The sequence below is a fragment of the Pelmatolapia mariae genome, linkage group LG23 (assembly GCF_036321145.2).
Source record: "Pelmatolapia mariae isolate MD_Pm_ZW linkage group LG23, Pm_UMD_F_2, whole genome shotgun sequence".
Taxonomy (NCBI): Eukaryota; Metazoa; Chordata; class Actinopteri; order Cichliformes; family Cichlidae; genus Pelmatolapia; species Pelmatolapia mariae.
In genome coordinates this window covers 22,959,293-22,987,102 of record NC_086246.1, presented here as the reverse complement: position 1 = coordinate 22,987,102, position 27,810 = coordinate 22,959,293, and the positions used below count along the sequence as shown (strand labels likewise).

At 40.9% G+C, this 27,810-nt stretch overlaps 1 protein-coding gene across 1 annotated transcript; it reads left to right on the top strand.

The window, feature by feature from the left end:
• Positions 1–44: 44 nt before the first annotated feature.
• LOC134620068 (sodium/potassium-transporting ATPase subunit alpha-1) lies at positions 45–26,862 on the top strand. Its single transcript, XM_063465989.1, has 23 exons — positions 45–288; positions 595–705; positions 4,146–4,205; positions 5,391–5,492; positions 5,631–5,732; positions 5,822–5,935; positions 6,410–6,544; positions 6,971–7,088; positions 7,186–7,454; positions 7,547–7,855; positions 8,670–8,804; positions 9,478–9,670; positions 9,772–9,947; positions 10,032–10,168; positions 10,750–10,900; positions 10,984–11,152; positions 11,241–11,395; positions 11,498–11,621; positions 22,676–22,821; positions 22,916–23,046; positions 23,276–23,377; positions 24,501–24,592; positions 26,661–26,862. The coding sequence occupies exons 1-23, from the start codon at positions 277–279 to the stop codon at positions 26,687–26,689; spliced, it is 3,072 nt and encodes a 1,023-aa protein (XP_063322059.1). The 5' UTR covers positions 45–276; the 3' UTR covers positions 26,690–26,862.
• The last annotated feature ends 948 nt before the right edge of the window (positions 26,863–27,810 follow it).

Below are 27,810 nucleotides of genomic sequence, written 5' to 3'. Positions count from 1 at the left end.
CACTGCAAGTAAACTTCCCCAACTAAGCTACCTGTCCAGTTTTAGCTCCCTTCTCCTTTCTCCCTTCCCCCACCCAGCAAGCCCCTCCTCTTATTCCTCCAGGTATAAAGGTATATTTCTGCAACCGCCTCTACCTTCTCTGCTCTGGGGAGAGTGGAAGACGCAGGACTGAAAAGAGGAAGAGAGTGAGCGTGAGAGAGAGAGGCAGAGGCGGAGTGGGAAGTTTCAGTTTTAAAAAGCAATTGGATTGACCACTCTCTGACTCGTGCTGCAGTCATGGGGCTTGGGGTAAGTGTTGGAACTCTGTCACAAGTTTGCTTAAGGTTGCTTAACTTTGCATGTGAGTGCCAAATTCTCCTGCATTGACTTAGACTACGTCTTTCTTTACAGCTTTAGGAAGTTTATGAACTCCAGAACTCAAAGATCTCACTTGTGTTAATAATAATTTACAGGAGTTTCACAATATGTTTGAACAGGACAGGACATAGCTTCCCGCTTCTTAAAATCGGAAGCTCCAGGGCTTTCTTCTCTCAGGCTTTTTCTGGGGGGCGGTTTTGTCAGAGGCTGACTTTGTTTCCCTTTCCTTCACTGCAGAAAGGGAAAGATGAATACAAACTGGCGGCAACCTCGGAAGATGGGGGCAAGAAAGACAAGAAGGCCAAGGCCAAGAAGGATATGGACGATCTGAAAAAAGAAGTCGACCTTGTGAGTACAGAGCTTGAGCAAAGCCAGTCTGTAATTAGTTGCCACTTGAGTGCTCGGTTGATGTGATTTAAGCATGAAACCGTGATACTAAAGCCTACAAAATGACATCTAAACTAGTTAAAGTCAAGTCATTTTATAAAATTTACTCAGTTCATGTTAACACTCAGTCACTGCCAGCGATACAAACCTCTGCTTTGGCCTCACGGCTGGTCACATGAGACGTAGCTCTGTGCTTCCACTGCTGCATGTACAGTCACACATTATTAGGACTGCTTGCATACTGTAGCTCACAGCTATAATTAAATTGCAAGCCATGTCTATAAAGACTGATCTCAACCAAACACGTCAGTGCCGAAGCGCCGGGTGGGAGTGCCAGGATGTTTCAAATGCATAAACTTCCACAAACACTCAGCATTTTTTTTATTGTTAGGCTTCAAATTTTCAACTCTTCCCACTGGACTCTGATGACGTAGAGACTGGTGGAGTTGTGAAGTTTCACATTTAAAAGTTTAGACAGGTTTTAAAACATCCTGGCGTAGACAGATGAGAGAGAGGGAGGGGAAAAAAAGCAGAACACTGAGATGTTTTCCACTGGTGTCAGCTTTTTCTCAGTCACATTCTGTAGCTTGCTTAGGTCATTTCCCAAGGTCAGCAAGGAACTTGGTGTGAGTTCACGACAAAGTCAACTGTACAGCACCAATGTCCAGTTAAAATGGTCGTTTTGGTATTTTAGAAGCCAGGGATGCTTTTATTAAAAGTTTCAAGTGTTTAGGTTTTTATCCGACACATGGAGGCATTCACCTCTCTTCTCACGTCTCCACTGGATACAACTCAGCGTGACATTTATCTCAGACACTTAATATTATGCATTTCAATTCCAGGCAAATTTTCCATCCATTTGGATTAACATAGTTTTGTTGGTTATCAGTCAAAAACAGATGAAGCGGGTAAAACTAGTGTGTTTTTAAAAATGCCACGTAAAGTAACTGGTTACTCGTTTATTTGTATATATATACATATTCATGTGTATTTAAGATGTATACTGTAGAAAATATTTTAGCCATGTCCTTGTCCTTGACAAGGTCAGTTGACACAGAGGCAAGTTTACCAACATCTCCAAGCACCAGTCAAGTATTAGCGACTGATCTGTGTTGAAATGTCACTTCTGTCATGAGGAACCCTCGATTATTTGGCAGAATGGTGTTTTTTAAATGTTGCTAGTCAATGACTTTCACAAGGTCACAAAGGAAACATGTAGAGAGATATTGTTAGGTAATATCCAGATATCCAACATGGCTCCAAAGTAACTTGTTAAAAACAACATTTTTGACAGAACATGCCATTAGCGGTCTTTGGCACTTCTACAGTGATTTTGTCTTGAAACAAGCGACAGTCCCTTCTTCCCAATGTCATCCTGCAGGTCACAGAATACTGAGGGTTATTAGGTAATAAAAGCCCCATCTTCCACACACATTCATGATTACTGTCCCGTGTACATCTTAACTACATCTCAAAGTCCTGCTGTCACTGAAGGACATCTCAATGCCATGGCAACCCTATCACCAAAGTGCCATGACCTCCCATGGCCTGCAATTAAAAGCAGGCACTGTCTTTCATGTGTCAGGCCACCATTGAATGTGCATTTCAAAATAAGATTTACTGTCAAAGGGCAGCTTGGATTGATAATCCCCAGATTTGAACTTTAGTTAAATATTAATAACGTATTGGATTAATGTATCAGCTCAGTAGTAAAACTGTAGGTGACTCTCTATGAAACCCATGGATCTGGCAATCTGTTAATGATTATTGCATCATCATACAATTAACCGAGGCATCAAAGTCCAGCTAAAGACAAAGGGAACGAGGCCCACAATAACACAACGCAGCTAGTGATTTGATAAATTGTGACAAAGTCTAACAGAAAGTCCTAAATATAGATCTTACTGAGTTATAGAGTTTGTTTCTTCAGCTGGCCCAGCAGTTTGTGGATGGCCAAGATGTAGGTCTTTATAAGCCAGAATATGAAAGCTAGCCTGTAGCATGTAATGTAAGCACATTATCTGTGGCACATTTGGTATGGAACACGTTGCATGCTTATTGTAATGCAAAAAGGTGGCCATGCTGATTGAACCATGCGGTTACCCCCATTTTTTCCCCCATGTGACAGGAAAGCGTGCAGAGAAATGTCATCAAGCACAGTGAAGAAAGACAAGTGGAAGAAGTGGTTTAATTAACTTTTTTACTTAAAAACTTAACTAGTCAGATCAACCCAGCACACAGTAAGTGAAACTTGATGTGCACTCTTTCTGTTAAATAAAGGTTAACCAAAAAAGATACTGCAATCTATTAAAGCAGAAAGCCGAGTGACAATCATTTACCTGCAACTACAACTCTGACACGCTTTTCACAGTGCAGGCAGTAAACGACTGGCGCTTTTACACTTTAAACAATCAAAGTGATCCTGTACTTTCGTATCACCAACACATGCCCATGCCACAGTACACTGCTATGATTTTTAGTCTGTTGGTAGGCGGTTGCTAGGCAACGTGATGACGTCACAACCCACGTAATACAACATCCAGGTTTTGTGGATACAAATCAGATGGTATTGTTGTGAAATCAAAGTGATAGCGATGCTGGAGCTGGTTTGGTGTAGGTGCATAAACACCCAAAAAAAAAAGAAAAAAAAGAAATGGGTCATCTTAGCCCATTGATAGGTGGTTGCTAGGCAACGTCACCTCATGATATGTGACACAGCAGTCCCAGAAGATTATCTATCTTTAAAAACCATTAACATATAAATTTGTGGCTATAAAACAACATCCTTGCTTTATTTATGTAAATAATAATTTTTGTTTTTGTTCGTTTTTTGTCTGGAAATGGAAATTAAATTGCTTTAGTGCACTCTTGATCGCATGACTGTGTTGTCTCTCAGTTTCCAATCAATGAAAGGTGCGAGTTAGATATCACTGCAGCTCATCCGAATGACATGAGATAATCTCACTATAGGCATCGATGAACACATGCGTCTCCGGTGGTTCATTTGCAGAGCTACTTTAGTTTCTGCCGCTATCGCATTTGGAATTAACTGAATTATTGCTTGATTAAAACTTTTGGTGGCTTACAAACACTCATGGTTAAACACTACAAGAAATCATTATGAAAATCTTGCACCAAATTCACTTTGATGACACTGATAATGACGTGAGTTAGCCTCTGAGTCAGATAGAGTTCTTGGGGAGCTTTACTGAAATGTCAAACAAATGAGCACAAACTTTTGAGAGCAAACATCAGTCTATCAGTTGGGTGACATCGATTGACGGAGTGTTTGCTCGCAGCAAACTGATTGCTTGAGCCAATCCGAACGTCACTGAGCTCACGGCAGCCTTCATGTCTCACTTATGCAATGTCTCTCAGTCTCTTTCCTTCTCTCTCCATAGGATGATCACAAGTTAACCTTGGATGAACTTCACAGAAAATATGGAACTGACCTAACCAGGGTGAGCACTCCAGATGTGTGTATGTGTATCTTTGTTTTTGTGAGTCTTTCAGCTGATAAAGACAAAAGGGAAGATTTCACAATCCAAGCTGAGGTCAAACAGCGGACTAAAGACGTGGACACAGTTTCACGTTTTTCTTGTATTTATCCAGCAGTGTAGTGTGCTATCCAAGAGCAACGAAGTGGAGGCACAGATAGTCATGTAGCAAAGAAAGTCATTTCTTGGTTTTTAGCCTAGTTTTACAGGTGCTGGCCTCATTCCTTCCTTCCCCCAATGAAAAGCAGGTGAAAAGTGACTTTTCAAAACAGTGGAAAGAGATAAAAAGTGTCACTGTTAGTTAAAAGTACTGTAATGGTCTTGGCTATGAGTATGATTTACAAGCAGGTCAAAGACTACTTTGTTAGAAAGTAGTCGTGCTGTTGCATTGTTACAATGATGCTACATGTTCCCACAATTAAGAGAAGACATGAGAAATTTCTAGGAAGAGGAAAGAGAGTAGCCCTTTAAGGTATCAGTGCACGTCACAGTGTACAAAGAAAGCAAAGCTAGCTCCTACACAATAGTTGTTCTTCATGTTTTCCTCATCAAGCTAAGGTTACATACACGCAGAATCCAGTTGCACTGGCCAATACAATTCCACCACGGCCAAATGCTTGAGTGACGCTGGTTATCTCCTGAAATCTGATCTGTCTGAGTTTGCCCTAAAACAAAGGCTTCATTCACACCAGAACACCAGACTTATTGATCCTGCCAACAAGGAGAGAAAAAAAGCTCCTTGTTAATCCTGGTATTTGTTTAAAGAGACTTTCAGTCACACATGAAATAACAGAAATACAACTTGATCATCTGGTATATTTCTCTGTCTTGGTTTTATTACTACTGGTATGCGGAGTTTTCATTTACTACAAGTCACACATAAAACAGAGGAAGCTGTCATTTTAAGATTAGGGAGATAATTTTCTTCCCGCGTTTGGGTTTTCTTTTGTTTTGTGTCAACCAGACCTTAATCCACCATGTCTTTGTGGAATAGAGTGAACCTGTTTACCAAATAAAACCGTTCTTGTTCTTGTCCTTTATTATGGTTCTCACCCAGTAAATGAAGATTTAGACAGATTTAGAGAACAGATGAATATTTTTTATATTATAGTTTACACAGCTTCTTCTTAACTTTGTGTTTCTTTTTAGGGTCTTTCCTCCTCCAGAGCAAAAGAGATCCTGGCCCGAGATGGCCCCAACGCCCTCACACCTCCCCCCACGACACCTGAATGGGTCAAGTTCTGCAAACAGGTAAGAGTCAAACATCCTCCCCTTGCAAACCACAAACCTGTTTTTGAATATTCAAATAGTAGAAATGCAAATTAAGTCTGAGTCACTGTAAACCAGTACAACCAGCAAAGAGTGATGGTTATTTCCTCTTGTTTCCAGCTGTTTGGTGGTTTCTCCATGCTGCTGTGGATTGGTGCCATCCTCTGCTTCTTGGCTTACGGTATCCAGGCTGCCTCAGAAGATGAACCTACAAATGATAATGTAATGATAGTTTCTTTATATAGATTGTGACATATTAATTAAAGAATTAATAGTTACAAAGGTTATGTCTCTCTTCTCTCTTCATGTAGTTGTACCTAGGTATTGTGCTTTCTGCTGTCGTCATCATCACTGGTTGCTTCTCCTACTACCAAGAGGCCAAGAGCTCCAAGATCATGGAGTCCTTCAAGAACCTGGTCCCACAGGTGAGACACAAAAAGAAACGCTAATGTAACAGCTCATTTATACACACTGTTTTTGTCTCAAATTGCTTTGTAGCCTCCCAGTGGTAACAAGCAACAGTACTAGTTGCACAACTCTAAGGAGTAGTGTTTCTTCATCAGTATTACAACAATGATGATACATTTTTACCATCACTCATCTGAATCATCTGGGAATTAAAAACAAGAAATATTCATCATGTCTTTTTGACATGTTTTATAATGTAGTTATTGTTTTATAATGTTTAACTAAAGTCTTTGGTAACAAGCAACAGTACTAGTTGCACAACTCTAAGGAGTAGTGTTTCTTCATCAGTATTACAACAATGATACATTTTTACCATCACTCATCTGAATCATCTGGGAATAAAAACAAGAAATATTCATCATGTCTTTTTGACATGTTTTATAATGTAGTTATTGTTTTAGAATGTTTAACTTAAGTCTTTGGTTTTATAGCAAGCCCTGGTTATCCGTGATGGAGAGAAGAAGAACATCAATGCTGAGGAGGTGGTGCTTGGAGATTTAGTGGAGGTGAAAGGAGGAGACAGGATCCCTGCTGATCTGAGAATTATCTCTGCTCATGGCTGCAAGGTCTGTATCTCAACTACTTGTGTTAATCCCAACAAATACTTTTGTAGAGCGTGGGTTTGATAGCTAATATATATTTTTACACTGTTCAATTTACTTCTTTACACTCAAGCTGCCCTGTGATAATGTTTCTGACTTATGTGTTATGGTTTTTGAGTAATTGGGCGGAATGTTAGTCCACGAAAGCATTAAAGGCAAGCTCACATCATGATCTCAGCATCGGATGATTGCTTATCAGAAACCTTTCTATGTTTCCTAATGAGGAATCTTATCTAGACTGTGTTTCTTTACCCAACATATATTTGTTGCTCACCTGCAAGCTGTTTGGCAACCCACCTCCATCTCAGCTTCTCAATATATCCTTTTTCTGGCTTGATCAGCATGATGTCTTTTGTCACTGATTCCTGCTTCTGTGCTTTCATTCCTCAGGTGGACAACTCCTCCCTGACTGGTGAATCAGAGCCCCAGACTCGTTCTCCAGACTTCTCCAATGAAAACCCACTGGAAACCAGGAATATTTCTTTCTTCTCCACCAACTGTATTGAAGGTACAGCATGGACAATTAGTGGTTGACATAGAAATGTATATAGAGTTCATGAATCATCACCAAGCTTCCATGGACTCAGTTTGTCTTCTGTTTTCAGGCACAGCCAGAGGAATCGTCATCAACACTGGTGATAATACCGTCATGGGCCGCATCGCCACCCTGGCTTCCAGTCTAGAGGGCGGAAAAACTCCCATTGCCATTGAGATCGAGCATTTTATCCACATCATCACTGGAGTGGCCGTGTTCTTGGGTGTTTCTTTCTTCATCCTCTCTCTCATCCTTGGATATAACTGGCTGGAGGCTGTCATCTTCCTTATTGGTATCATTGTCGCCAACGTGCCAGAAGGTCTTTTGGCTACTGTCACTGTGAGTTTTGGTGTCTAATGGCATCCCTTTTAAATACCTTATATTTATTGATACAAAAAGACTGTGGTTCTAAAAACCTCAATTGTTTGTAGGTGTGTCTGACTCTGACTGCTAAGCGTATGGCCAAGAAGAACTGCCTGGTGAAGAACTTGGAAGCTGTCGAGACTCTGGGCTCCACCTCCACCATCTGTTCTGACAAGACCGGCACTCTGACCCAGAACAGAATGACTGTGGCCCACATGTGGTTTGACAACCAGATCCATGAGGCTGACACCACTGAGAACCAGAGCGGTACCTCTTTTGACAGGAGCTCCCCCACCTGGGCTAATCTGTCCAGAATCGCTGGACTCTGCAACCGCGCCGTTTTCCTGGCTGACCAGAGCAACATTCCCATTCTGAAGGTGAGAAATCTTCATCTGTAAAACTACTCAGCTTCCTAAGCACTACCTATTGTACTCTAGTTCATCCATCGTGACCATCACGAAAGACTCCAAATAATTCCCCACTGTAAGAACCTTTGTTTCAGTGGAGCAAATCCTCACAGCTCTGGTTGTAAACAAGCACAGAGCTTATTACCTCGTGGTGTATTGACCTAATTCCTTTAAATATTTTAAGGAATTTGATAGTATACCCAGTGAACATGGGATGCAGTGACTATGTGTGAAGTGCTGCAGTGTTATGACTTGGCTTGGAACTTTTGGGATACAAGCAAATACAAATGCAGCCAATCAGCGCGAGAAATCTTTAGAAAAGCACTCAAGATAATTAAAGGCTGTTTTAAATATACAGCTGGTGCTTTAGCGATGGCTGGCCAGAAAAAAACCATAAGTTAATATATATAATGAATCCTGGCAAGTGTGCTATTAATGCTCATTATGGAGGGAATCAAATGTAGGCAATGCATAGTAGGCAAATTATATTAGAGTTTATATAAGCTTATATAAGAGTGTAAGAGTAAATCAACATTTGATACAAGTGATATTGTACTGTGGAATTAAATTAAAACTGAATCCTAGTCCTCAAAATCATCTACCCAGTTTAGGGAGTGGTATTCATTAAGACCCGGGTGCTGTATATTTTATGTAATTCAACAACAAATTATCTATATATAGTTCTGTATACATCAGTCTACATTTGCAACATATTGTAATAAAGAAGGCATGGGATGTGATTGTTGATCCAACTTTAATGACTGTTTTTTTCTAAAATCCACAGAGAGATGTCGCTGGTGATGCCTCAGAAGCTGCCTTGCTGAAGTGTATTGAGTTGTGCTGTGGATCTGTCAGTGAAATGAGAGAAAAATACCCCAAAATTGCTGAGATCCCTTTCAATTCCACAAACAAATACCAGGTAAACCATTCAGATAGTGTGATAAAGCTCAAAAATAAAAGAAAACTGATTCACAGATTGTTTAGCCACTCAAGTGTTGTTTTAAAGCATTGATTTGAGCATTAGGCTGTTTCCATCTTATTTATTTTTTAACCTGAACAAGAAGGCTTGTGGCTCTGACTGTGAAACAAACAGCACAACAACCAAATACAAAGGCAACTTGACAATCACAGCCTGGCAATCCCCTAAACCCTACCCTGCTTTATCATATATTTTAGTTTAAATTACAATGGTTTGCCAGTTGAGCATCTGCAAATTGAACAGAGTTAGACCATAAACTAATCAGTAAAGTATTTACTCAGGTTTAATATCATACAGTCATCAATACAAACAGACTGCTTTATCCAAACAGACCTGCTGGACATTAGAAGGCATGCAGGTTTTAGGCCATTCTGGAATGCCCTTTTTAATTAAATCTTTGGTTATCTTGGTCTGTTATGTGTAGTCTCGGTGCACAACATATTCAGTAGTAAATGCTGATTTGTGCCCCCTACTGGTTGGGTTAATCATAAGCTGTTTTTGGCTAAAGTTCTTATCAAAGCTGTCTAGAGTAAACCAGTTTTTTTCATTACATAAACCACTGATAGTATAGATAAAACCTGAATTTAAATCCAGCCTTTCTGTTGTCCCACAGCTCTCCATCCATAAAAACACCACTCCTGGGGAAACCAAGCATCTGTTGGTGATGAAAGGAGCTCCAGAGAGGATTTTGGACCGCTGTTCCTCCATTGTGCTTCAGGGCAAAGAGCAGGCTCTGGATGATGAGATGAAAGATGCTTTCCAGAATGCCTATGTTGAGTTGGGAGGTCTTGGAGAGAGAGTTTTGGGTACAGAACATTCCTTCTATAGCTACATCCTTTATTAGGTAGTGGAAACAAGGCAAAGTTCTGCAAAGTCCTGACTAGCATTTTCTTTGTGTCTTATTCAGGTTTCTGCCACTGTCACCTGCCTGATGACCAGTTCCCAGAGGGATTTGCTTTTGATACTGATGAAGTGAACTTCCCCACTGAGAACCTGTGCTTCGTCGGACTCATGGCCATGATTGACCCTCCTCGTGCTGCTGTGCCTGATGCTGTTGGTAAATGCAGGAGTGCTGGAATCAAGGTATGATAACTTTTTGGATGACCAGATATTTGGTTTTTTGTTTGTACAAAGTACTCCAATTTTTTCTCATCTCTTCTCTCTCAGGTCATCATGGTCACAGGTGACCATCCAATTACAGCCAAGGCTATTGCTAAAGGTGTGGGTATCATCTCCGAAGGCAATGAGACTGTTGAAGACATTGCTGCCCGCCTGAATGTTCCAGTTTCAGAGGTCAACCCTAGGTTAGTTCTCTTTCAAAGATTCACTGTGCTAGTATCTCTCAAGTGTAAGGAGCAGCTGGTAAAAATCGTTCTGTGGCCATTAGCTGATGAATGGACTGGTTCTTAAATAGTGCTTTTGTACTCTACCTTAGCACTTAAAGCACTTTCTTACTACAAGCTTCATTACCTCTTCAACACACAGTCACACAAGCACCCTTTTCTATGCCAAAGGTGTTTTTAACCTTACCTCTACTCCATTTTAACCTTTCCATTTTAACTTTTAACCTTACATTTACTCTGGATTTGTGGCAACTCGGGGTTCAGTAACTGGCCCAAAGATACTTGGATGCAGATGGAGGACTCCCAATTAGTAGACAACCTGCTCTACCTCCTCAGCCACAGCCACCTTAGAACAAAGCAGTTACTGTAGGGTAGGTGTGGCTGAGGAGCTAGAACTCATTGTCTATAATTGGGAGTCCTAGTTTTTCCTAAGGGTGATGCTGTCTTTATTTTGGTCAAATTGTCTTTATTTTTTTGTTTTTTTCTTTCTAATCTCCTGATGATACCCTACTGTTGTACTAATGCTGTTGTAATTTCTTCAGGGATGCTAAGGCCTGTGTTGTCCATGGTGGTGAGCTTAAAGACATGACCTCAGAGGAGCTTGATGATTTGCTGAAGCACCACACTGAAATTGTATTTGCCAGGACCTCCCCTCAACAGAAACTGATCATTGTGGAAGGATGCCAGAGACAGGTGAGCACCAAAGGGATTCTGACAGACACAGTTTGACAAATGTTTTGTTTGGAACTTGTAAAAACATGTTCTTCCTTGTCCAGGGAGCCATTGTGGCCGTGACAGGTGATGGTGTGAACGACTCTCCAGCTCTGAAGAAAGCTGACATTGGTGTCGCCATGGGCATCGCTGGATCTGATGTCTCCAAGCAGGCTGCTGACATGATCCTGCTGGACGATAACTTTGCCTCCATTGTCACTGGAGTGGAAGAAGGTAAGATCTATATCAAGACCTACACCTGCAGAAATCTGGAAATACAAAATACGAAGCATCACTGAATCTACTAAATTACTTTGTTCAGGCCGTCTGATCTTTGACAACTTGAAGAAGTCCATCGCCTACACTCTGACCAGTAACATCCCCGAGATCTCACCCTTCCTCCTCTTCATCATCGCCAACATCCCTCTGCCCCTGGGAACCGTCACCATCCTCTGTATTGATCTGGGAACTGACATGGTGAGCTGTTTGGCTCTTCATCCTGTTCTATAGAGAGGTTCAACTGAACTCAAATTTGGGTGGAAAGTTCATGTATTTATTTATTCACTTGTGGTTTTGCAGGTCCCTGCCATCTCCCTGGCTTATGAGAAAGCTGAGAGCGACATCATGAAGAGACAGCCCAGAAACCCCAAAACAGACAAGCTAGTGAATGAAAGGCTCATCAGTATAGCCTATGGACAAATTGGTAAGACATTATTTATTTATAAATCTCATTTTTTATAATCGATACATGACTTGTGACCAATGTTCCCTCTAAGCTGCGCGCGTGCGCAATTGCGCACTGCTGGCACGGTCTCTGCGCACAGAAAATCTGCGTTGCGCACAGAAAAAAAAATCTAACCTGAATTGAAATTAAAATTAATACTTTAACAATTCTGTTTTGCAGTGTTAGTCAGTAAGTGACTGGCTGCTCCCGTATGGGATTAGAACGATGCCACCTTATCACATAGTCCAGCCAATAATGCGATTCACATTCGTATATACGCAGCTAATCAGTGTCGTTGACAGGCTATGACAGCGTCCTTATGTGCTGACACCGGTGTTTTAGCTAGCAAAGCGGTGTGGCTGATGTGGAGTGAAGCCACGTTAATAAAAACGTGTACAACCATTGGAGATGTGAGCAGGACAGACGGAACAACTGACGGAAAAAGTGTGGACTTTATACCAGTTTTTTAAATTGTGTTGATAGGCCACGTAAAACCAGAGTTATGATAAAAATATCTGCAATGTTTGGTTTTCTTCCTGAATACTATTGTTGTTTATATTTACTGCGGTAATAAACGGTAAAAACGGCGTTTTATAAGGAAAACGCTCGAAAGCAAAGCACTCTCCACCTGTGAGCAAAAACAAAATCAAAAAACCCCCACGTCGACCAATCAAAAAATGATATGGCAACATGGCATTTAGTTGTTTAGGAAGGGGGAAGTTTTAGGAGTGACAGCGGTGTTTTGAGATGTGAGAGATTTGCGACGTTTAGCGCAAATCTTGTGTAGTTAGTGTGTAGTGTAGTCAATAGTTTTGTTGTGTGTGTCAGAACAATGAGGCGACTGCTGAATGTTACAGGTGTTACAGGAGTGATACATCTCCTGTTGTCAGGCCTGCAGGTATCAGGCTGTTGTTCTCCTTTATCTCATAGTGGACAGAAATTATTTTTTTGGAGTGGCACAAATAATTTGTGTGGCATCAAGTTTGATGCAGAACAGCTGATTGTTCTGTAAATAGTTTGAAATGTTTATTTAAAAAAACGCCTTGGCTGCATTTTTAGGTAAACAGCTGCAAAAAACTTTGTTGTTTGCAAAACTCAGTTACTTTTTTGAAGAAGTAACTATATAATTAATTGCCCAACATTGGTCATTATATACTGTATTTTGCAGACAGAGAGTTACAGGACTCTCTCCCAGACCACAGACTCAGACTCATAATACAAGTCAGAGCTTTATTTAAAAAAAAAAAAAAAGAAAGTTGTGTTTTCAAACTTGGAGTTCAAGTTATTTTTACTTCCAATGGTGTTAACATACTACACAGGTCATGAACAAGATTTTTTTTTTTTCATTGTAAGTGGGATAAAGCAGTTAATTAAAAGTAGTCTAACATAAATGTAAATGCTGTAATTTGATTATTTTGGTGTTTAATATATTTATTATTTTTCACAATGAAGTACAAAAATACAAAGCATCAAATAAAAGTAAAAGAGGGGAGAAAAATTAAAATAAAAACTCACCCTAACAAACAACACCCCTGTTCGCTGTCAAGTAATCAAAAGTTTAAAAGGAAAAACTTTCAATCAGTGCAAAATAACACCAGCCAAGGTATACAGAATAAGAAGGAAGAAAAAATAAGCAAACAAATATAATTAAAAATAAATAAATAAATAAAGTTCACTCCTGAACCTGTGTAGATGGTTGGTCAAAAAATATCAAAAAGGGTTTCCAGACTTTATTAATTTACAGAGCCTCTCAAAACCAACCTAATTTTCTCTAATTTAAGATGAAATAATACATCCTTAACCCAATGCGAAACCGTGGGTGGGGCTGCGTCCTTCCACTTCAAAAGTATTAGACGTCTTGCCAATAGTGTAGAGAAGGCAATAAGTCTTTGACCCCCTGCCGGTAGTGCCAGACCATCGGAATTGACCCCAAATAAAAATAAAAGTGGATTGAGTGACACTCTCATTCCAAATATGCATGACAAAGCCTCACAGACATCCGTCCAGAACTTTTGTATTTTGGGACAGGACCAAAACATATGGATCAAGGTGGCCTCTGCCAATTTACATCTTTCGCACGTTGGGTCAATCTGAGGATACATCTTTGCCAATTTCGATTTGCTGAGATGTACCCTATGCATTATTTTAAACTGCAGAAGGCAATGTCTTGCACACATGGAGGACGAGTGAATATTACTTAAAACATTGCCCCAGTCTGCTTCAGTAATACAGATTTTAAGATCCTCGTCCCAGGATCGCTTAATTGCAGACATAGAGGAAGAACCCAGGCGCAAAATCAGAACAAGTATTGATGATATGGCCTTTTTCTTAACTGGGTTAAAACACATAATGTCATCCATTACATCATTAGGGGGTTTATTCGGGAACCCTGGGATAGAGCCTGAAAGAAAGTGTCGTATTTGTAGATACCTAAAAAAAAATGAGAGGGGGTTAAGTTGTATTTATTAGTCAGTTGTTCAAATGAGGCAAACGTGCCGTCAATGAATAGTTCTTTTAAAGATCTCAGCCCTCGCCTCTGCCAGCCCTGAAATGTGGCATCAGACATTGAAGGGGAAAAAACATAGTTGGAAGCTACTGGGCTGCCTAAGCACATCTTCAGAAGATTAAAATGTTTTCTAAACTGAAAGCAAATTTGGATAGTATTATTAACTACAGGATTCTCAATTGTCAGGCTTTTGGGTAACGGGATAGATGCACCTACGACAGACGATAGCAAGAAAGAACCAGAAGAGAGCTTCTCCATTTCTACCCATACGGGTCCGCTGCAATCGTGCTGATAGTGCAGCCAGTAGGTCAGACAGCGTAAATTGGAGGACCAGTAATAATAACGGAAATTCGGTAGAGCCAGGCCTCCGTCTTGCTTTGACTTTTGCAGATGTGTTTTACGCAAACGTGGTTTCTTATTGTTCCAAAGGTATGATGTAATTACAGAGTCCAATTTCTTAAAATAAGCATTCGGAATGTATATAGGGAGGCTTTGAAACAGATAAAGATATTTGGGTAATACAGACATTTTAACCACATTCACTCTCCCAACTAACGAGAGAGGAAGCGGCGACCATTTTGACGTCTTGTTGCATACTGAGGTGTAACTTAGTAAAATTTTCTTTAAAGAGATCACTGAAGTTTTTCGTCATAGTTATGCCTAGATAGACAAAACTGTTCGTTGCAATCTTGAAGGGAACAGTAATGTTTGCTAATGTGGAAAGAGGCATATTTAGAGGCAGTAATTCACTCTTGTGTAGATTCAATTTATAGCCTGACACAAGCCCAAATGTATCAAAAAGTTCAAGAATGGAGGGAATTGTTACCTCAGCCTTGGATACAAACAGCAGGAGATCATCGGCATAGAGAGATAATTTATGCTCAGTTCCATATCGTGAAATGCCTTGAATAGCATGATTACTTCTTATAGCTATTGCCAACGGCTCAATAGCTAATACGAAAAGGAGGGGGCTGAGGGGGCAGCCCTGACGGGTTCCACGATGTAAGCGGAACGGTTTAGAATAACGGTTATTAGTGAGTACCATAGCTGAAGGACAGGCATAGAGTAATTTCGCCCAGGATAAAAAGGAACTTCCAAACCCAAATCTTTGCAAGGCCTCGAATAGATATTCCCATTCTACTCTATCGAAAGCCTTCTCCGCATCCATGGAGAGAAGGCATTCGGAAGCAGCTTGACTGGGGGTGTACATTATATTAAGTAGTTGACGAATACTAAAAAAGGAGTGCCTGTTTTTAATAAAACCAGTCTGATCTGAAGAGATTATGTTGGGTAAAACTTTTTCCAATCGGTTGGCCAAAACCTCCGCTAGTATTTTATAGTCTGAATTCAGGAGTGAAATCGGCCTGTAGGATCCACATTCCAAAGGGTTTTTTATCTTTTTTGGGAAGTAATGTTATACAAGCTTGATTTAGGCTATCAGGCAAAACACCTTTGGCAAGAGAGTCAGTATATAATGTAGCCAACACAGGGGCTAGTTTTCCAGCAAAGGCGGCATAAAACTCGTTCGGTAAGCCATCAGGGCCTGGTGATCGGCGAGACTGTAATGATTTTATTGCCGTTATGATCTCCTGCTGCTGCAGAGGTGCATCCAGGGTGGAAACCTCGTCTGGGGACAATGTTGGAATCTTTAGGTCTCTAAAAAAGTCAGAGAGGAGATTAGAATCATTGGTATTATCGGAGCTATACAACATATAATAATAATGCTGAAAAGCATCATTTATCCCCTGTTGATCTGTAACAGTTCCACCATCTCGGGTTGCGACCCCATTAATAGTTTGCCTGGCTCTTGCACATTTCAACTGTCTTGCTAGAATCTCTCCCGCCTTATCTCCGTGCTCATAGGTATCACTGCGGTTCTTTAACAATAAATATTCTATAGAGTGTGAGGCGAGCACATCATATTCTGCACCCAGTTTCAAACGTTCTTTATATAAATTTGGTGAGGGGTTCTGAGAATTCCTATTATCCAAGTCTGCTATTTGCTTTTCCAAATCCTTTAGTTTAGAAGTAGAAGTACGTTTCTTATTAGCTGTAAACGATATAACCTGGCTGCGAAGATAAGCCTTAAGACGTCTTGATGCATTCTCAATCATCCAGGAAAGTAAATCTCCAAAAGTTGAATCTGTTCATCTGGACGTAGCGTTTTGTGGGAGAAACGTTTCGTCACTCATCCAAGTGACTTCTTCAGTTCTTCAGAGACTGAAGAAGTCACTTGGATGAGTGACGAAACGTTTCTCCCACAAAACGCTACGTCCAGATGAACAGATTCAACTTTTGGAGATAAGCCTTGAGAGCCTCCCAGACCGACGAGATGGAAATATCTGGAGTTAAATTAAATTCCAAAAAGTAGGTAATTTGATCCGAAATAAATTCTATAAAGTTTTCATCACTTAACAAAAGAGAGTTGAATCTCCACATCCGTTTAGGAGACTCCATACCGGGTATGTGCAGTGTCAATATTAAGGGCGCATGGTCAGATATTACAATAGGCTGATAATCACATGACTTAACAAGAGAGGTTAGTTTGTTATCAGTAAAAAAATAGTCAATTCTACTGTAGGTTTGATGAGCATTTGAAAAAAAGGAATATCGTCTGTCTTGTGGGTGTAAAAAACGCCAAATGTCCGAGATGCCGTAGGTTTAAAAAAAGGACTGTAAATAAGAAGCTGACTTTGTTGTCGAGTATCCAGTTCTTACAGGTGATCTATCCATCCCAGGGTCCAAGCACAAATTAAAGTCACCACCCATAATAAGTAAATAGGTATTCAAACAAGGCAGGAGGCCGAGGACGCGTGAAAAAAAATTGGGGTCATCACAGTTTGGGGCATATATATTTGCTAATGTAACACTAATATTAAAAATTGATCCGGTTACTATAACGTATCGTCCATTTGAATCAGCCAGAGTCGAAGAAGGGGTAAAAGGAACCCTTTTATTTACCAATATTGCTACACCTCTTCCCTTCGCTGTAAAATGTGAGTGGAAGAGCTGCCCCACCCAACTACATTTGAAACGAGTATTATCTGACATTTTAAGATGGGTTTCTTGGATAAAGGCTATATCAGCACCCATATTTTTCAAGTGAGTGAGAACCTTCTTTCTTTTAATAGGATGGTTCAGGCCTTTAACATTCCAGGTCACTAAGTCAATAGAGGTAACCATTGAAAATATATCAAAAATTTTAGCTGGTTGCTCAGACAATACTTGGTTCTTAACTTGGACAGTCGAACACAGAAACCCTCCCAGAAACCCCCTGAACCCCCAGGTGACACTAGCTGTCAGAACAAACAGCACACCTACCCAATCTAACTGAAAAACTTCCATAACTATCCTACCTAAAGCTCCTTAAGCCCGCATAGTGGAAAGGTTGGAATAAGACCCACCAGGTGTACACCGGTGAAGTCCACCATTCAAAATATGTGCAAATAATTGCACTGTCACGCCAAAAAAAAATAAAGAAAAAGAAATGAAGTTAAATGTCTGAAAATCAACATAGGAAGCATGACAATGCCGTAACAGTCGTCCGAAGTAGTCCCGTGTTCCACGCGCCTCAAAACAGTTCAGTCTTCCATGGAGTCTTGCACAAACCTTTCGGCCTCAGCCACAGAGCCAAATGTGAGGCGTACACCATCTGTTTTAACAATGCGTAGTCGCGCCGGGTATAGCAGTGATGGTTTCAGGCCCATCTTGTACAAGCTTGACATCACCGACCTGTATTCTCTCCGCTAGCTCACCACCTCAGGGCTGTAGTCTTCGTAGACTCGGAATGGTTTATCCATATACTTCAGGTCGTTCCTCCTCCTAGCCTCTCGTATTAGCAGCTCCTTGTTTTGGTAGCGGTGAAAACAGACAATGACTGGCCGCGGTCTGCCTCCGGGGGCCGAAATACGGTGTGCACGATCCAGTTCGGGGGGAGAGGGGAAAATGTCCCTCCCAAAAACGTCTTGCAACAACTGTGAGAAAAACTTGGGGGGTTGTGGACCCTCAATCCCTTCCTCCAGGCCAATAAGGCGGGCATTGCAGCGTCTGTTTCTCGACTCAATGTCCGATAGCTTAGCCTTCAGCTTTTCATTAGCGACCCGTAGTGTCTCACAGGTATCCTCCACTTTAGCAAGGCGCTGGTCGAGCGGTTCAGCGCTTTCCTCCAAAGATTCTAGGCGCTCACCATGGTTGTCCGATGCCTTCTGTAGTCCGTCCAGCTTTTTATTCACATCATCAAAAAAGCTGACTTTTAGCTCCGCCAGTAAAGCCGAATGGTGCTCCGCTAGCAGTGCTATTATGTCGGCTTTGCTAACATTCGCAGGAACGCTAGCAGCCGCGCATTCGGTTGTTTTACCATTCGACTTCGCAGGTTTAGGCGACATGACAGGGCATCAAATGTTCCGACGGCTTCACCAAATCACCAAGATATTTGCCTCAAAAGATAAGTTAGGTGGGCTCGCTCAAATAACTAAAAGTTGCGGGAGCTAAGGGAAAGCGTGACTACCCCATGCTTGTCCGTAATTTGATTATTTTAATAAACCATGTAACTTGGATGGATTCGATGCTGGCGTGACCACAGTGCACACGTCTGCTGGTGCTCACAGTGGTCCAAGGGACCGCTCAGGGAGTTTGTGTGTCGCACAGACACATGAAAAATTAGAGGGAACATTGCTTGTGACTAGTGGATGCTCCTCCTACCAACTCAAAACAAAACAAAACACAAACTGAAGTGTATGCTCTCTACTGCCCCCTGGTGGACAGTCTGCATACTGTACTTTGAATCCCATATCCAAAATGGCTGCCTTGTTGTGGCGAGTTGCTAGTTTTTGCTGGGGAAATCTTTGCTTATTACAATACATTTCTGGTGTGAATAGGGTTGCCAACTCCCTGAAAAATAAATAAGGGACACCTCGTGGCCAGGGCCGGGCGACCCAGTTGTCTTCACCCTTCCCAGTGTGGTGAATTTTGTAGCTCTCTTTTTTTGTGTGTGAAATTATTTTTTTAACCATTTGATTTTAATTTGATTTAAGTAGATGCATATTCTTTGTGATATGAACACATGGCAAACAAATGATCATTTAGCCATTTATTTTTAGCTCAAAATGACAACATTAACACAATAAAACAGGTATCTTTCTTAAACAGAAGCCTGCCATGCTTAACTTTTGAGAATATAAGTAAATCTTTCTTTAAGAGAACTCTGTCCTGCTGAACTTAAAATTATATAAATTAATAGAAAACAATAGAACGAAAAACATTCTTGTAACAGTGCACATATAGTGCTTGTAGTACAATTGGCTTCAGTTGAGGTATTATTTCAGCTTTTCTAATGCTAATCAGCTGCTGCCGTTTGTAAACCCGCTTGTTCCCACGATTACGCGTCATAACTCATCATTATTCATCTATGTATTACTTTTATGTATTAGTCATCTATTTGTTCTAATCATCTATCCTTGCAGTTGTTTATTACACAAAATAAATTATATTATCACACTTCTGGCCACATAGCGCTGATATTCACTGCACATGCTCATGTTAACCTTAACCAGAGGGTTTAAAAAAAACAAACCAGTGTTTACATACCATATCTGCTTCTGCCGTGGCCTGGTGGACAAAAAATTGGTTAAGGGTTCCCCGAGCTTTCACGCCCCTCATGTTCTTCATGTGCCCACCATTAGAAGCATGCCTATGGAAAAAGTGCGCCGGCACACAGTGCAGTGCGCTTTATAGGTGTTACCGTGCACTTTTCCAGCCAGGTGTTTTCCTTTTCCCATTCCTCCCTGTACTTTTGCAGCCTTTTTTTTCTTTCTCTGAGGGGAACAAACATTACTGGTCTAATGCTGGGCTTACACTGTGCGATTTTTGGCCCATTTTGAGCCGATTTTTGAGTCGTGCGACCGATTTGGTGATCGGCCCGATTTTGGCCTTCATCGTGTAGTATACGTGGGGTAACGAGAAGCGATTAACACCTCACGACCAGCTCCCGATCATCAATCGCTCGTGAGGGTGTCACCGCAGCTGCTGACGCGCAAACACGTAAACGTCGGTGAAAAAGACGGAGCAGCACGGCTGTGCAGCGTGTGATCTGGACACAAGCGACTGAGGCACAACTTGTAGAACTTTGGAAAACTCATCCGAGCCTTTTCGATGTGGCCTCACAAAATTATCACGACAACAACAACCGTGAAAATAGTTGGCTCTACATTGCTGCTCAATCACAGCTGCCTGATCAATGTTTTTCATTAGCAATTTAGCAAAGTTGATGATGGTGTGCGTGTCCGTGTGAGTGAAAGACAGAGAGGGAGAGAGAGCGACAGATTTTCTGTTATAACCTTCATTTTATGGACGCACAGTGTGAGCACTTAGGTCGCATCAGAGCATCGGGCGGTATAGTGTGAGACCCTGCATCGTGACCTACGAACTTCTAACCCCTGCGAGTCAATCGTGCAGTTTGAGCAGAAGCTGCGACTGAAAAAAATCGCACAGTGTCTGCCCAGCTTTAGGTGTACTGTCGTCCGAGTTTCCCTGTTGGCCATGCTTCTTGTTGTGGTCATCTGTTGTCTTCCGGTATTTTCTCCGTAAGCGACTTTTCCTCGACCAATGAAATAAGCGGTAATCTGAATGGTCATACTCGAATTGTCATAAGTGTGCTGTCAGCTCATTGGTCACAGAGCAGGAGAGGGGCTGGGAATTATGTTTTCAAACAAAGCGTTAATTCCATTAACATTTATAGACTACTTTTGATTCTCACTGTATTACGGGACAAAGTGCGTCCCTTATTAGCTCAATACGGGACGTGTACTTTTGTTTCTAAATACAGGACGATTCCGTTTTTTAAGGGACGGTTGGCAACCCTAGGTGTGAATATCATTGCTTTGTTTCAGATGGTTTTGATGTTTTTATACCTGACTTCATGGTAAAGTCGGCATCAAATACAACACAATGGGTTTCCAAAGTCAGTTTTATTTGTCCCCCATATCTCTCCTTTTTTATATTTCACCTTATGAAGCAATCAGAAGCAGTCAATATTTCCATTAATTAACTACACTTATTAAAGCTTGAAATGTCTCTGTGCGTCAAACAGTGTTGGGAAGGTTACTTTTAAAATGTATTCCACTACAGATTACAGAATACATGCCCCAAAATGTATTTTGTAACGTATTCCGTTACGTTACTCAATGAGAGTAACGTATTCTGAATACTTTGGATTACTTAATATATTATCATGCTTTTTACAACTACATGAATGTACTATTGCTGTGTGATTTATTACTATTACTGAAGGTCCGCGGCTCCGAACCGTAGTAAAGGGACCTCTGGCTAATACGTCGGGTTCCGTGTTGGGCTTGTAGTCGAAAAATAGCTTTACTTTGTTGTCTGGGTCAAGTTTGAGACAGAGAGAGGCGTTGAAAGGCTGCTCCAACGGAACTTATTGTTTCGGAGGAAAACACGAACACGGTGTACAGTCAAGTCTTAACGGCTTACTTACAACTGGGCTCGTCAGGCACTCTTCTTGGCTGCAGTGGTTATTATTATATTTACATGCTTCCAGCTCCCGTTTCTGCTCGATGATAAGTTGTACTTTTCCACTCTCCTTTTTCTCCCTCCTCGCGCTCACAGACACATAACGGTATGGTAGTCCATTCTCCCTGCAGCACGGACTACACTGCCCATGAGGCTACATTCTTTAGGGCTATGCCTGTAGCATTCTGCCTATTAGCTTAGCACAACAACAACAAAAAGGCGCTCTCTCACCCAGGAAACACACAGTCGCAGAGAGAGCGCGTCGCCCTGTAACCATGGCAACCGTAACGCTGCCGCCTGGAACAACAGAACATAGCTGTCAAACAAAACCCAAACAGTCCTGACCCGCCACAATATGAAACAGGAAAATACCGCCGTGTAATCCATTTATTTCAACAAAGTAACTGTATTCTGAATACCACCTTTTTAAATGGTAACTGTAACGGAATACAGTTACTCATATTTTGTATTTTAAATACGTAACGGCGGTACATGTATTCCGTTACTCCCCAACACTGGCGCCAAAATCACATTGGATCATGATGAGATTGTAGCACAGACTTCCAGCTTTAATTCAGCACATTTTTAGAGACTAAATCCATTTAAAGTCATGTTTTTAAAAATCCTCAAAAAGAAGAAAACCAAATTAAAGGATATCTTCACAATTTCAAACATATAGTTTTATACTGTTAAAAACTCATCTTTTTAAACTTGCTTTTGGTTGATTTTTGTTTCTATGTTTTCGCTTCTCTGTGGTTGACTTTGTGTTTTTATCTTGAAAGGTGCTATGCAAATAAAATGTTACTTGATTTACTTAGTTTTATGTCTTACCGGGGGCTTAGCTTTGCAGGGAATGCCACTTACATGTTATATTTGGTTGTCTTATCTCCATCTTGATTACCAGAGACAAGTATGAAAGTTGTTAATGAAAGCTAGAGAAACTGTAACTCTGCTTCTGATTTGCATTTCCTGAAGTTTCCTGTTGTTTTTCTCCTGTTAGGTATGATGCAGGCCACAGCTGGCTTCTTCACATATTTTGTCATCCTGGCTGAAAATGGTTTCCTCCCCATGGACCTGATAGGACTGAGAGTGCTGTGGGATGACAAATATGTAAATGACCTGGAAGACAGCTATGGGCAGCAGTGGGTCAGTCACACTTATGCTTAAATTTAATTGGAATTTCAGTCTAGGAAAAGGAAAACATTCTAATCTTTTCCTTTTCCTTTTTATTCTGTTCCAGACATATGAGCGCAGAAAGATTGTAGAGTACAGCTGCCACACAGCCTTCTTCGCCAGTATTGTGATCGTGCAGTGGGCCGATCTGATCATCTGTAAGACCAGGAGGAACTCCATTGTGCAGCAAGGAATGACGTATGTACACGTAGAGATGCTTGAGATCTCCAAATGACAACTGGGTCTTTATATTTGAATAATTGTAAATAAAATCAAAGACATTACTGATGAGATGGCTTCAAGCCACAATGACAGTTTGCCACTGTGTTGCATGCTTTCCTATGACAAGAACATCAATATGTCAGGTAATTTTAAGAGTGGGAGTTTTTGTTGTATTGACCCGTACCTTTTTTTTTCATCCCCACAGGAACCGCATCCTCATCTTTGGGCTCTTTGAGGAGACGGCTCTGGCTGCCTTCCTTTCATACTGCCCGGGCATGGACGTTGCCCTCAGAATGTACCCTATGAAGTGAGTCAAGTACACAGACAGAACCATTCTGTGACTCATGACTTTAAAATTAGCTTCCAAGAAAATTTCGTAGGCTCCAATAATCATGCAGAACGTTTCATTTTCCTTTTTCACTGTTGGCTTTTGTCGATATCCCACTTTGCGTGTCTGTTCAGTTTATGTGAGGACCTCGCTGAGCACAAGGCAACTTTTGTTAAAGTGTGAAAAGCCTTCTTTCTGCGAATTTGCAGACATCCCTGGTTGTTGGATCCTTCCGGAGGTTTCTCGTACATCACTCAGTGCAGACAGCCCTTTGAGAGCGTGATGTTTTCAGTTTGGTGATGCTTTAGCTTTATCATCTCGTTGAAAATAAGACGGCTATTATCTAGTGTCGCTGGTAATTTCCACTTCAGAGGCAGAGCGAAGCACAAGAGATGCTATACTAATGAGTTTCTTTGCCCAAAAGAGAAAAATAGAAAGCACTGAGGCTCATTAGCTCAAGAGTTCACACGCTACTTTCCTTTGTCACCTTTATTCATCGGTTTCCCATGCTTCTGTCTCTCCTTTCTCACCTTCTTCATTCACCTGTTTCTTTGGGTATCTTGTGATGTTCAAATAACCCCAGCTTTTTATTCTCCGTGTTTACATGTGTGTCCCAGACTCTAGCTTCTGTTTTGTTCTTTTTAAGTTATTTCTCTCTTTACCTCTGTAAATATCTTATGGAGATTAAAGGTGCTGAGCATATCTGTCTGACACTATGCCCTTTTTGGGTATTTTATTGGGTAAAGACAGGGTGTAGGCCCCTGCTCTAGTTCTAAGACACTTATAGAATCACACAAACCTCCTCTAGAAGTTTTGTGGATTTGTTTTCAGGGCTTTGCATTAGTGGGCTTTTAGCAGCCTCGTTAGCGTCGCCAGAGAGCACTCTCAAAGAGATGAACAGGATATGTCCTCAACCCAGCTGTCAGATTTCTCTGCCTCATTTTGTTTCAACGGCTTCTGAATTCATTTAATAGCCGGTTCTCCACAGCCTAATGCTCACCCCAAAAGCTTTTCTGTTCAAAAGAGAAGAGCGTGCTTGTGTTGGGGTTTTTTGTCACATTCCCATTAATAATTCAACCTGTCTGTCCATCCTTACCTTTAGGCCATTGTGGTGGTTCTGTGCCTTCCCCTACTCCCTCCTCATCTTTGTTTATGATGAAGCCAGAAGATATATCCTCAGACGCAACCCAGGAGGTAAGAGCTTCACTAACTCTTGACATATATAACTATCTGAGGCCCCTAGGACACATTTTTGCCTGTATTCTCAGTATTTTAATCTGAATGTAGTGGGGCACAGAGGGATTTTTTACTTGACAAAAAGTCAGATGCAGAAAAATGTGCTGCGTTGCTTAAAATATGTGCTCTCTGCACATTTGGAAAGAAGAGGATCATATTTTTGCATATTTGGGAGGTGATTTTCTCCAAAATTCGCCCCACACATTGCAATAATCTCGATGCATGAAAAGCACTGAAGGCAGAGGAAAATGTGTCCCTTTAACGTAATTAAACCGCGTAAAAAAAAAACCCCATCTGAATGCGAGACCTTCTTTTTAGCTATTTTGGACAAACACACGGGATTGAAAACACGACTGCAAAGTAGTGAAATATTGATGGCTTTAAAAGGTGTTGAAACTTCTAAAAAAACCACACAAACAAACAAACTCCCTCCAGCGGCTGATGTCAGTCTCATTGATTCATTGAGGCTGACATCACAGAGCAAAGGCAGCGGCAGCTTTGTGAAGGTGCCCACTGTACTGTATGAAAATGAGACACAGGTGTGTGTGTGTGTGTGCGCGCGCTCAGCAAAAGTGGCGTATGCCTCTCGTGAGTCTATTTTTCGTGGATACTCGTGCCCAGTATCGCTGCCACAACTGCGTCCCTACACTGACCAGTGAGCTGAGGCAGATGGCAGAGCCCGGTGGGATTTGAACCCCCAACCGTGGTGTAGTTAATGCATCATTCCACCCACAAAGCTGAACAGAACCTGTACGAAGGGCTGGCTCTGGTGCAGCTGTGTGAGAGTGCGTGTGCGCTACATCTGAGCCCCACGGCACAGATCAGTGAACATCCCACTGCCCATCCATGGTGAATAATGTGTTACATTCAGACAGGAAAAAACAAGTTGAGCTGACATGGTTTCTAGCAGCTTTGGCTTTTTTTTTCCCTTTTCTTTCTTTTTTTTTGAAAGCGCTAGCAAATAAATACTTTTTCCACTCCATAAATAGCCCAAAGTGAACTGCCCTTAGATAATTTTTAACTTTTTTAAAACTATTTTTTAACTCACAGTTTCTCCCAAAAGTGAAACCCAACATTTAAATGGTATAATTCAAGCATTTAGAGCAGGGATGTCAAGCTCATTTTACATCATGGGCCACATACAGCCCACTTTGATCTTAACTGGGCCCTATCTGTCGTTGTACCAAAGTTTAAGTGCAGATTTAATCCCTCTGATATCTATAATATAAGAAAAATAAGTGAAATAATAACCAAAACAGAGGCATTTCTATAGTAGATGGTCATCTATGACATGATTTTATTATTTACTTTATCACTGTAGGATGATTAGGACCTGTATGCATGGGGTGGTCTTTATCAGTAGGTAAAACTGAAAGATTTATGAAAATACAGTTAAAAATCCAAGAATTATGCCCTCCTTCACATTGTCCAAAGATGTCCAGCGGGCCAGATTGGAGTCTTTGGCAGTCCTGGCGCCTTATGTTTGACACCAAATACCAAATTGGTGTCAAAATTGGAGAATTTTGGTATTAGGACCACTCTCGCCATTCATTTTTACTGGATTTTATGTCCATCTAATGATATAAAAGCCAAACATCTAGCTTTTGAGCTACAGGGTCATTTTATGTGATTCTTTTAGTCATTTCATCCCAGGGTGATTATTCATGGCCTCACTGATGATGTAACCTCATAAGCAACCATGAAACAAAAATGACACAGCCTCTCCCGTCCCTTCAGGGTACATCTTCTAATGGCCGCATTTTCCCTAAATTTAGCATGCAGTCTCTCGCACACGGCCCAAGCCCAGTCAAGTCTTATTTCTTCGAATCACTGTCAGCCAGCATGAGGGGTGAAATCTTTCTGAGCGTGAGGTTTGAGGCCAAAGCCGTTTTAGATGTGGCTGTCGTGTTGTATTCCATCTTTGTTTTTCTCTGTAAAAGACAACGAGACAAATTTGAGCCCTAAACTGTGAGAAAGATTTAAAAAAAAAAAAAACCTCCCTAATTGTGTCTCCTTTGCTTTCTAGGTTGGGTGGAGAAAGAGACATACTACTGAGCCAACGCCACACAGACACGGAAGGAGTATGTGCTTCATTACTATTTAATGCCATGTTACATATTTGTTTGAGATATTAGACCCCCCCATTAATAACACCACAAAGCATGGATAGATTAAGATTATATTGATGTGTGTTTCTTTCCCAATAAAACATTCCCACTGTTCACTGAGGCTGCTTGCATGATTTCTTGTCTCTCTGATGCCTTTGGACTGGAAACCGTGTTTCAGAAACTCGATTCAGGATGTTCTGAGGTTCAGCAGATACGTACCTGTGAGTCAGGCGCAGTGACCCGTGCAGTGGGACTATCCACCTCAACAGTCTTCACTGCAGGAATTGAATATGAAGAGCTTAATGGGGAACAAGCAAGCTGTCTCAGGGAAGGAGAGATATTTTAGGGCATTTTCACAGGAAAGCATGATCATCATTTACCATCAATTAGTAACTTAGTAGTAATTAGTAACCAGCAGCTGGCTTGTGACATCCTAAGAAATTTCAAATTCCTATTTTTAAAATCTGAAAATCAACTAAAATCTGAGGGAAGTTTGGATATTATTTTGATTAGGGAGACTAGGAGAGTTCAGACTGTATTGAAGTATTGAAGAATAAAGGTGGTCAGAACAAATATTGACTTTCAAATTCAGTAATTCTACAAACTCTGTTTTTGCCTCATATACTGTATTTGCATTTTCATGTTCAGTAAACAGCTGTATTTTCCTCGCAAAAATGGGGTGGCTCCGACTTGCACAGGACTCTATATTGATAAACACACTTTTCATACTTTCATACTCAGTAAAGATGTGAAAAGTAGACCTCATGAACAATGCTGAATGAGAGCCCCTTCATTTGTATGAAGAAGAAGAAATGCATAAAAAATGAAAATACATAAACATAGTTCATTTGTGGGGAAAACAAGATGATCAGTGCAATACATTAATAAAAACAATAACATTTAGCCAATAATAGGTCAAACAGAATAAATATGAGAGGAGGTTAATAAATACAAAGGTAATTACTAAAGCAGTTTAAAAATTTACAAAATACAATTAACGGTTATCTTACGTTGATGTCTTGGTGCAAATAATGGCACTTATTTATTTCTGGAGTTATTAGTGTGAAT